The sequence below is a fragment of the Vicia villosa genome, linkage group LG7 (genome assembly GCF_029867415.1).
Source record: "Vicia villosa cultivar HV-30 ecotype Madison, WI linkage group LG7, Vvil1.0, whole genome shotgun sequence".
NCBI classification, from domain to species: domain Eukaryota; kingdom Viridiplantae; phylum Streptophyta; class Magnoliopsida; order Fabales; family Fabaceae; genus Vicia; species Vicia villosa.
In genome coordinates this window covers 128,126,397-128,138,640 of record NC_081186.1, presented here as the reverse complement: position 1 = coordinate 128,138,640, position 12,244 = coordinate 128,126,397, and the positions used below count along the sequence as shown (strand labels likewise).

The following is a 12,244-nucleotide window of genomic DNA, read 5'->3' as shown; positions in this document are numbered from 1 at the left end:
TCGAGTCAAATTTATCATAAAGATATTTCAAATGTATTTTCTTTGTTTAAAATTTTGTAATATTATAATTTTACAGATTTTAGCAAAGAGACGGATTGAAAAATATTTTAAAAACCGACTCCTATCGATTTGGCAAGGCCATGAAATCAAGTGTTAGGTCATTCAATTAGACCCAATTTATAATGATTATTGGCAAGCTATTTAGGTTTCTAAGAATATTTTGAAATTTCATTTTTTTATAATTTTTAAAATAAATACAAAAATATTAAAGTAATATATAAGTGGGTAGTTATAGTTAGTTATTAGTTATTTTCATGGGAATGTAAATTGGGAAATTTCCACCTTTTGACATGAGAATAAATTTTTATCCCACCTTACATTTCCATCAAAATAAATTTTTAAAATTTCATAAATAAATTACATTCCAAGAAATAAAAAATACTTCGGAATAATTTGTTAAAACTTCAAACAAATATGAGATTATATTCTAGGAATCCTATTTGCATCATGAAACAATCACACCCTATAACTCTTGGTTCAATTTGTGTTTTTCTTAATTAGTTTTATCAACCATTTTGAAATAGTATAGCTAAATTCAATTGTGAAAGGAATTAGTATAGACGAGTGCATTTTCAAAGATAGAAAGTAGGAAGCATGGAAGAAAATTCAGAAAAAAAGATGGATGTTTCATGGTCATTGACTCTCCTGTACTCCTTATAAGCCTTCACCTACAGGTTTTAGATCTTACGTCACTCTCGACACTTTAATAATATTAGACAAATCGTCCCTAGAGTTTCTTCAATCTTTCGTATTATTGGATGTGCTAGAAGTGATATAAGAACAATTGGATAATAAGTAAATGGAAAAGAATCACTTTTTTTACTTTTTTTTTTTTTAATCTAAACTTAAATCAATGTCCGTTCAACTAACTTTAACCCAAAATCAATTCTCACCACCACAGAACCAAATTACATAGTGTGGCAGGGATATGCAACATAATGCAAAGGCAAGAATTGTCAAAACTAAAAAAGGAAGATAGATTTTTAAATAAAAGGAATTAGAATCTGCTGCTATTCATCAGAAAGCTCGTCATAATAAAAATCATTATCAGCATTCTCATCAACCAAAGATTTTGTTTTGGTTCTCGATGATTTGCTAGATTTCAAAGGTTTCTTGACTTTTTCTGCCTGCAACTCCAACACCTTCTCTGATGGTTTCCGCTTTCTTTTAATCCGTGTTCCCATAGCATCATCTGTAAATAATGTTGAACGAAAAATGTCACAAATGCAAACACTACAGTAATGTTTTTTAAATAATAGAATCAATGTATTTGAGAGATGCAAATTCGAGAATTCGAGAATATGGGGATGAAAACTCAAGCCCATAAAAAGGCCTCACAGAGCATATTTTGCATAGCGTGACGACATTCATTACCTTCTACTGGACTTGAAGCATGATTCATCATATGTTCATTTGTAACAGCCTCTTCTGAAAATGGGGATCCAGAGTTATTGCTGTCCACCACCTTTGAAGAACTTTCTAAGAACTTATCTTGCTGTTCATGAACATCGGGTATGGGAGATACTGGCAGGAAACATAATTCTTCTTGGGACATATCAGAGTCGCTGAAATTAGGATCCTTCTCCACTGTCATAATGTCAACTTCCTCGTTTTCATTGACATCAGATCCTTTTGGCTGCAAGGATATGAACTTTTAAGATCATAAAATTGAAAAGGAAAGAATAATAAGACTTGTATGACCATAAGAATCTCACATACCTTCTCAGTCTCGGGATTCAAATCAAATTCATCTTCCCGCTCCACGTACTCCTCATTTTCCTCGAGCTCTTTGAAATCAGGAGCAAAAGCACTCCAGTTCTCGGTGTAATCTTTAGCCCAGATAAAAACTATGCCATTCAAAGAAACAGATACAACAATAGGGCGTACAGGATGCCATGCTAAATCAATAAGGGCTTCCTTAGGCCCTTCAAGGATTTTCACAAGATGTCCGGCTCTATCCCATATGTAAATCTTATGCTCTCCTTTGCTAGCAGAACCACCAACAACCCACTCACCATCACCACTGAAACAGGGTGCTTTCCAGTGCACCTTTGTTATAGCATCTTGAAACTCTCGAAATAAAGTTAAACATCTTGATCCTGTGGCCTTCAACTTCTCAACACCATTTAGATCACTGAGGTTCTTATTCAGTTCATCTAGTGCTCTAACTTCATCTTTCGGAGGAAGAAGATTTTCATAGATCCTTATTACTCTATCATTTGAGTTCGTTAGAAGATACTGTCCATTCCTGCTGAATACAATGCTCTTCACTACAGAACCACCAGAGATGGGAACCATGCCACGCACCTCACCGTCTTTACTGTCAATTACAAGAATTTCCCCTTTAGAGTTTCCCACATAAACCAAGTTTCCATACTTACTAAAACACGCGGCAGTAGGTGTGAAGGAGGTACTTCCATCGGAAGTCTTATTGCGGGCGGCAGGGTTTGGTCCACTTGATTTCTCAGAGACAGAAACTTTAAGAAAAGTTGTATCTTCGGTGTTTAAGTCAATAATCATCGGAGTACATGAGAGAGGACAAGCCAAGCAGAGTTTGGAGGAGCCTGGATGAAGACGGGCTTGTAAAGGGGTTTGCTGCAAAACTATTCTTCTTATCCTCTTACCACTCAAAACATCCCACAGGGATAACGATTTGTCAGCAGCAGATACAAGAATTCGATTACCACACTTTGACCAACAAATACTGGTAATGGGAGAAGAACATTCACTATCTCGAAGCTCTTTAGCAACGCCCCTGGTTAAAAAATCCCAGATAACACAACTTCCATCATTGCAGCCAGCTGATTCAATTCATCAAATAAAGTATCAAGAATGAGAAGTTGATAACGTGTAATACCTCCAACGAATAATTAATAAAAATTCAACACTTTTTATAATTTTATTCAATCCACACATCCAAATGCAAATATAATCCTATATGCTTAAAAAAAAGGAACTGCAATATAAACCAGAAAGAAATACACTAGTAATACCTCCTGAAATCTAATCCCACAAGTAAAGGAAAATCGTTGTGTAAATAAGATATACTCAGAAAGTTTTTAATAGTAAATTCTTAAAAAGTACTGAATTTTTCATTTCCAAATAGTTAACATGCAGCGCACATAACCAGACCCAAAAGTTCTAGGTAGTTAAATGAAGTAGGTTCATAATAAAAAATATATAAATGTTACCGCTAGCAGCACGCAGTTAAAGTCCGAACACATTTACACTCACTAAAGGATAAGAAGAATGGACATTTTGAAGTATGAATTCACAGTATTAAGGCTGTGCCGCCATAAAATAGAGGATGAAACAAGAGAGTGAGAACATGGAACCCAATTCACGGTCTCCCGAAAGAGTTTAATGCATTATAACCACTTGGATATTTACAAGCTAAAGGGTCTTGAGATATTTAGAAAATACTAAAATTGGAGTTAACCATAATACGGGGAACAATTTCTCAAATGCAAATAAAATGCTTTTTTACCTATTGTTTTCTTTATTCTATTCCTCAGTTTTTTTTCCAGAATATTTTCCTCTGTTTATGTAAGCTTTTATTTATGTGCAACATGCTATATTTTATAATTATTTATTTCAACTGCCTTGCAGCTTCTTCTATTTGCCTCCTACACTATTCGCTATTTCTTACATTGGATTTTTGATGAAAGGATATTTTCTGCAATCTGCTATTAGAAAGTCAAAATCAATCTAGACATGCTGCTTCAGGGTCTGGCCAGTTTGAAAGTTCCAGTTAGGATCCCGGTGATTTTGTGAGCAATTATTGACTTATATGGTATCCAAAGAATCTGAATTCTGAACATATCCAGAGAATAAGAACGATGGTTTTGTGATCAAATACTGACTTATATTATATGGTAGACAGAAACTAAACGATGCTGGAAATGCAGCCAGTTCCTTACACAGTTCCTTACAAATACAAAATTGCAAATTAAATACCCAAAAATTCTAAAGTTCTATGTAGTCAATGGCAGATTGAGGAGTTTAGAGATAACCCCAAAAATGCTATAGTGGGCAGCCCAATCCAGCAGTAGGGTCAGCCCCATCCTAGAGCCACTAAAGGTGGGGCTTTAGGCCTCAAATTTAGGCCCTGTGAATAATCTAAAGTCAATACTCAATACGTTTTAGGGTGAAAGGACCTAAAAGTTCAAATACAAAGCGTGAACGGGATAAGTCCATGTTATCAATGGCAAAGAGCCGAAAACCTGACATATGGCGCCGCCATCCTTCACAAATTTACCATATTTGGGTTTTTAGAAGCACTTCATTGTAGCAACTAGCGCAACTGCGACAACAACCTCTATTTGTCTGCGCTGCTATTTCGTCGTTACAGCCTCTATTTACTACAGAACTATAGTCCAACAAATTACATCATTCACTAACTAAGCCTATTTCTTTTCCAATCAACTAGAGAAAAGTAATTCAGTAACAAAAACGCAGAATTTCTTAAAACCAGCATTATTCAAACAAACAAAAAAGAGGGTAAATAAGTGTTGTTTACCAGCAAGAAGGGTACCGCGACGGTTGAAAGCAATACATTTCATAATTCCATGTTCCAGTTCGAGATACTCCTCTATCACTTCAGGGAAATCTCCCTGCAACGGATCTTCAATATGGAACAGCATAATTAATTGTCAGAACTTTGAATAACAACAATATAAACTAAAATTTGACATGAACATTAGGGTAATAATTAAATGCGGGTTGATGAAATTTAAAAGCTGTGCCCTAACAACGAAGAAGGGTAGAAAACTAACCGATTATAGATGCGTTCATTGTTTTCAATGGCAGCTTCAAGAGGATGGTGACAAAGTTGGGACGGCGAGAAACCGAAGCTATTGAAAGTAGACGGTAGAGGAATGCGAAAACTTGTGAGAAACAACATCAGTAGTCTCTTACTCATGTTTTAGAAGACAAAATTTTCCCTAACTCTTTCTTTTTCTTTTTCTTTTTTAATTTTATTTATTTCATATTAATTTGGAATTTAGGTCGTAATGAATTTTTGTTTATGTTTGAAATTTATTAAAAATTACAATAGAAAATTGTGGATAAAATCTATTAATAGTAGTTTTTGAAAATTACGGTGGGAGTTTCAATTGAAGATCTGACTGTTACTATTCACTGGGTGTAACAATTTTTAATATAATTGATGCATTCCAATTAAATTCAAAAAAAAAAATTAATTTTTGAATGATTTTAAGAAATTTGATTATTATAAAGTAGAATTAATTCTAATTTTAAAATTAATTTTTTAAAGTGAAATGTATAATTTGAGTTTAAAAATGATTTTTATATTACAATTTACTATTTAACTCATTTTCATATAAATTTATACAAATATAAATCAACTAGTCCGTACACCCGTGCCGTGCACAGATTTATTTAAATAATTGATAAAATAAATAAATTGTATTTTAAACATAAATGTAACAAAAAGTATTAATAATTTAAATTGATATTATAGAAAAATAATATTTATCTGTATAAATAATAAATGTAACAAAAAGTATTAATAATTTAAATAGATATTATAGAAAAATAATATTTATCTGTATAAATAATATGATAATTTTCTTGACGAAAGCTTATTCTAAAAATTGATTAAAAGATAAAAACAAAAGTATCATGAAAACACATACGTTAAATGAAAAAGAAAAAAACAGCATAACAACTATATAACATAAAATTAAAATTTGTGTATGATAAACAATACAACAATGATACTTACTAAGAAAAAATTGGTTAAGATCCAAAATTTGAAACCATCGTTGACCTTCAAAATAAAAGAAGAAATTATAAATTAAATCACAAATTTAAAATCATAGTTGAAAAAAAAAATATGTATTAAATTACAAATCTCAAACCATCATTGACCTCTAAATAATATGATTTCTCCATCCATAACATATTTATATCTATGGAAATAAAAATCACTGCATGTTAATATATCTGCATACAAAATTAAAAGAAAATATAAGTTAAAACATAAAAACAAACAATAAAGGTAAAAATCTCATATTTCTATCTTATAATAAAAATAATAATTAAATAAATAATAAAAAAAACCTTTGAAACCCACTTTCTACCCCATGTTTTTTATAACTTATTTTTATTATTTGTATACTTTAAGATATAAAATTTAAACAAAAAACAAATATATATAAAATAAAATATATTATTAAGTTAGAATACAATGTGATATTTTATATAAAATTAAAACAAAATTTAAGAGAAATAGGAGAGTAAGATATGGCCTTAAAAGTAATCACAAATGACCTACCTATTTTAATTTTGTGGCATTTTACATATAATATATGTATCAGTTTTGTCTATAGCAATAGATAAGAATTTGTTAACCAAATTATTGATTATAGAAAAATATCAATTGTAAATAAACATATCAAGTATAGATCAAAGAAGAGAGAAGTGTGTGAATAAGATGAAGACGAATCTCAAGCCTTAATACTATAAACTAGTAACAAACCCGTGCATACGCACGGGTTCTGGTTTGTTACGCGCATTTGTTTATATAATATATTTATTTTAAATAGAAAGTTAAAAAAGAAAAAAAAATCTAGATCAATAATAGATTTTATCGTATATAAAAATATTTACATTGATAATAGATTATTTTCTCGTATACTATTTTTTAATCAAAATTATTTGGGTCATAAATATCATTTTTCGTATATAAAACTATGTAGATCAATAATAGATTTTATCCCGTATACAAATATTATTTTTGTTTATGTATCATTTAAAAAAATGTCTGAATCAATAACAAAATTCCGTATGTAAAAATATTTATATTGATAATAGAATTTTTTTCCCATAAACTATTTTTTAATCAAAATTATTTGGATCATAAATATTATTTTTCGTATATAAAACTATGTAGACCAATAATAGATTTTATCCCGTATATAAATATTATTTTTGTATAGGTATCGTTTACAATAATATCTGAATAAATAGTAAATTTTCATATATAAAAATATTTAGATTGATAATAGATTGTTTTCTCGTATACTATTTTTTAATCAAAATTATTTGGGTCATAAATATCATTTTTCGTATATAAAACTATGTAGACCAATAATAGATTTTCTTCTGTATACAAATATTATTTTTGTTTATGTATCATTTACAAAAATATCTGAATCAATAGCAAAATTTCCTATGTAAAAATATTTAGATTGATAATAGAATTTTTTCCCATAAACTATTCATTAATCAAAATTATTTGGATCATAAATATTATTTTTCGTATATAAAACTATGTAGACCAATAATAGATTTTATCCCGTATATAAATATTATTTTTGTTTAGGTATCGTTTACCATAATATCTGAATAAATAGTAAATTTTCATATATAAAATTTTTTAGATAGATAGTAGATTGTTTTCCCGTATACTATTTTTTAATCAAAATTTTTTGGATCATAAATACCATTTTCTATATAAAAATATGTAGAGCAGTAATAAATTTTATTCCATATATAAATATTATTTTTGTTCAAGTAAAAAAAACAAAATAATTCAAATCAGAATTTAAGATGTGAACATTTTTAACATCAATGAAAAATATTACAATTATTGTTTGATAAATACAAACAAATTACAACATTTTAATAAGATTGTGTTTATATATCTTAAATTTAAAAATATATTCATTATTTAATTTATTTATCATAAATTTTGATCATTCATATTTTTATTATTATATCAATGACTTAAATGAATTCTTATATGGTGACAATATTTATTACTTTTTCGGGTCACTTCAACATCTACAACTTTAAAGACATCAATGACTACAAATTTTTATCTCCTTTTATTATATTTTAAAAAATCGTAGAAAGAGAAGTGAGAGTGACATAAGAAAATTGAGAGAGTGATAGGTCAAGTCTATTAAATTTGAGTAAATTTTGTGATAGATGAGAGAGAAAGATAGATCAATATATTAAATTTATCTTAATTTTTAAAATATATTAAAATTTCTATTAATATTTTTCAAATATAAATAAATACAATATTTATATGCTGAAATATAATTGTGATCCTAACTAAATTTTGATCTTAAATATAATTGTCATCTTAAATAATAAAAATATTAAAATTTAAATTGTTTAATAAATAAATAAATTATTTCTTTTAATGTAATAATTGTGATCCTAAATTTAAAAATTGATCGAAAAAACATCCTTTCTTGCTATTTTTTTATTGTGATAAAGATATATTTAAAATCTATTATTTTTTTGGAAATATAAATTATCATGATATGATTAATGAACAACCTTAATTTCAAAAAAATGGTTTTAAGATCCAAACCAAACCATATATATGGTTTAATTTGATTTGGTTATTGATCCATGCACACCCCTGGTTGACATGTATTTATATCAAGAACAACACTCAAAAACACAAAACACCTTCATCCAATATTCATCCCTCCAAATAACACCTTCCAACGAAAAAAAATCAACAAAAACCAGAAAATCTTAAAAAATAAAAGATAGAAATAATAATAAAAAATAAATTTGAATATTTGGAATATCTTTTGCTTCTCTCTAGGACCAATCGGTCCTTCTTCGTCAAAAAATCAAAGAAAAAATAACGTAAATTAATGCAATAAATGATGTCTGCTTTTGAAAATCAAATCTCTCCTTCTCTCCTTCATGTGGCACGCGCACACCTTGGAAAGGGGAAGGAGATTCTCCTCTCTCCAATTAATGTTTTGGTCAGACCTCCTTTATTGATGATAATGAGTCAAAAATTAAAAAGTAAATAAAAGAGAATACTACTAAACTTGGAGAGAGAATAGTCAGATTAGACAAATCATCTCCCCCCTCTCTCTATTCTCACGATCCACTCTTCTTCTTCCATAAACACAAATATTAAAACTTAAATCTGTCCAAAAAGCAACGAAGGCCGACCGGAGATTTAAAAAAAATTACATCACCAGGAGCGGCTTCCCTTCCTTGTTCTTATTCTGAGGTTAGTTTTCAAAAATAAGCAAATAATAAAAATAAGCAAATAATAAAAATAAGCAAATAATAAGAGTAGATCTACAATGCAAATTCTGAAAAACAAAGTTCTAAATGATAACAGAACAAAATTTGTCCAAAAAAAAAAAAATTGAATCAACAAACTATTATTCAATAAACAATAAATCATATTTTGTTTGAAACATACAACTTCAAATTTGCAAAACCATAATAAAATTTGTCCAAAACCAAAATAAAAGAAAATGTTGATATTTTACATGGTTGATGTTAGAAAGAGCTTAAAGCTTGCATTTTTTTCATGGTTGATGCAAGAAAAACATGAAAGACTGTATTTTTACATGGTTGATAAATAAAAAACATGAAAGGTTGCATTTTTACATGGTTGATGTAACAAAAAGTTTAAAAGTTGAATTTTATAAATACACTCACATATGTCAGAAAAGTAAAAACGAATACTTTGTTGATGGAAGAAAAATATTAATAAAGGTTAAAGGAACCATTTTTCTCATGGTTGATGAAAGAATATACAGCAAGTTTGATTTTCATATGGAACAAAAATGAATAAAAATACAATTTTTTAAACACACAAACATGGAAAGATGGAAATGACACACAATCAAATAAAAATTCAAAAACGAAACCTTTATTGAAGTTGATGGCAACAGTTGAAGAAAATCGAAAACCTAGAAAACATTAACATAATGTGTTAGTTAATGGATGAAGAAGAAGTTGTAGAAAAAAAAACAATACATTCATATGAGATCTGAGTGAAAGAGAGAAGTGGTAAGAATGAGAGAGAGAAGTGGTAAGAATGAAAGAGAGAAAGAAGAGTAATTAGAGAAGAAAAGAGAGGGTGAATTGGGACAAGAGGAAAGAGAAGAAAAAAGCAGACTAAGAGAGATAGAGAAGGTGAGTGAGGGAAAAGAGAAAAGAGAAAAATTTGAATTTGATAGGTTATTTTGGAACCAAAGAAAAGTAAGTGACATCATCAAATAATTCAAACCTAATAAGCAAAGACATAATACTATAAGCATATAGTTAGAATTCAACAACATGACATCATCAGTTGCAAAAAGTAATTTTTGGACACAAAATGCCCCCAAATTGATGAGGTGGAGGGCAAAGACAAAAGGTTAAATTTGTGTTTTCCAGAGCCATTAATTTTCTTATATTATAGATATCAACATTGACGGTTGAAGTCATAGATGCACAAAATAAGTTGAAAACAATTTTTAAAAAATAAAACATATTTAAAAACTACATACATAAGTTAGAATACAAGGTAAGATACATAAAAAATACTGAACAATAAATACCTCAATTCTATGTGTAATTTCTCCATTTATCTCATATTCATACCTGTAAAAATGAAATAAGAAAAAAGTTTTAAATAATTTAAAACTAATAAAATAGAAAATTAAACAATTTAATGAAGAATATATTGATTCTATGTGTAATTCCTCTAAATTGGGCAAATAAGAAAACAGAAATGAAAAAGAGAGAAAGAACATGAGCCATGAAGTGCTTCATGTCAACCATTATGAAGCATATTTTTTTAAATGAAGTGTTTCATGTCAACAATATATATAGAAGTTGCACATAGCATGTGGTAGTTTTAGAAACGTGGAATTGAATCAAACATTAACGAAGGTGGTTATTTTTGCTAGTGGGAGAAGTAGTGGGTTATTTAAGTAGTCGTAAATATTTAGAAAAATGAGAGCTATTTTTTTAAGTCTTTTATTTAATTAAGCAATTGAAAAATGTGGGGTGTATTGAAAATGTGAGGTGTAAGATTTTTATTTAACTAAGTAGTTGAAATTGAAAACGTGGGATGTGAGTTTTTTTAAATAATTTTTATCCAATTAAGTAAGTTATTTTTTATTAATTTATTATTTATTTTATTAAATTATTATTATTATTAATATTTATTTTTTATTTAATTAATTAATTTATCATTTATTAAAGATTTTGGTGGGAAATTTTGTGGAAATAACTTATAGGATTATAATTTAGTATGATATGATTTAACTTCAACTCACGTATAATTAAATTAACTTTACACAATCAATTCGTTCATGATAGAATCAAACATAGGTGTTGTCTTTTTATCGCTTTGGTTCCTTTTATTAATTTTCATGTGTTTTTTTTTCTTCTGATATTGAGTTCTCTATTATCTCTTTCTTATTTATGTTGATTTTGTTTATGAACTAGAATTTAATTAAAATATACTAACAATGTGAAGAAGTTTTACACTATTAGTGAATCACAACTATTAATTTATAAAAAATATTTAATTTTTTTTTATTAAAGTCATCTATTTAGATGATTATGATGTATTGATGGTGTAAATTTTGTTGCACTGATAATACATACTAATTAATCTCTATAAAATAATGAAGATGATGTAATTGTCCTTAATCAATCATGTATCTAATGGTTTTTAAAATTATTCTTTCTTATTTTTAAAATTACACTTTAAATAACCACTACCACACAATTATTTTCCTTTGAAACATGTTTTAAATTTTCTTTTAAAAAAAATTGTCACAACATCTCTTTAATTTAAATTTCAAAATATTTAGATTTCACTTTTTGTTATTCTTTCTTTCTCCTTTCAAAATTTTCCCTTTCTCTCCATTCTTTTTTGCTATAACTTATTTTCTTCTCAATTTTCCTTCTTTTTCTTCTAATCCTCGTTATTATCTTCATTCTTCTTCTTTCATAATGTTGTTTTGATCATGTTTTTCGCATTCCTCTTTTCTCCATTGAAGTTACATGTCTCTAATAAATTAAAGAGGAGACCTATAGGTGGTTTTGTTGCGATTCCCTTAAGCTTTACTTTGAATTTAGTTTTACATTTGAGTCTCATTTTCAATTGTGCATCTTTAAAGATCAAGCTTCTTATCTGTGTTTTAGCATGCATAATTCAAAATGTTTTGTGTTTGAGTATGAACATTATGCTTTAAGTCAATTAGTCAAGTTTTTGGAACGCCAACCATAATTGAGATTAATTCAAGTCATGTCAAAAGTATAATCTCAAAACATCTTTGAAAACTTGAGCTTTTGAGATTTTGGATGTGTGATTCGAATCACACGTTCTCTTAAGTCAAATCAAACAAGGCAGAGGAGAATCAGGGTTATGTTGGAGGTTGTGAGT

The 12,244-nt window shown here is 28.2% G+C and overlaps 1 protein-coding gene across 1 annotated transcript; it reads right to left on the bottom strand.

Moving 5' to 3' along the window:
* Nucleotides 1-477: 477 nt before the first annotated feature.
* LOC131616800 (protein RBL-like) lies at nucleotides 478-4,974 on the bottom strand. The gene is made up of 5 exons (XM_058888247.1): nucleotides 4,836-4,974; nucleotides 4,580-4,684; nucleotides 1,780-2,861; nucleotides 1,435-1,696; nucleotides 478-1,252 (listed from the first exon to the last, which is right to left on the bottom strand). Exons 1-5 carry the CDS (start codon nucleotides 4,852-4,854, stop codon nucleotides 1,071-1,073), a joined length of 1,650 nt encoding a protein of 549 aa, XP_058744230.1. The 5' UTR covers nucleotides 4,855-4,974; the 3' UTR covers nucleotides 478-1,070.
* Between the last annotated feature and the right edge of the window lie 7,270 nt (nucleotides 4,975-12,244).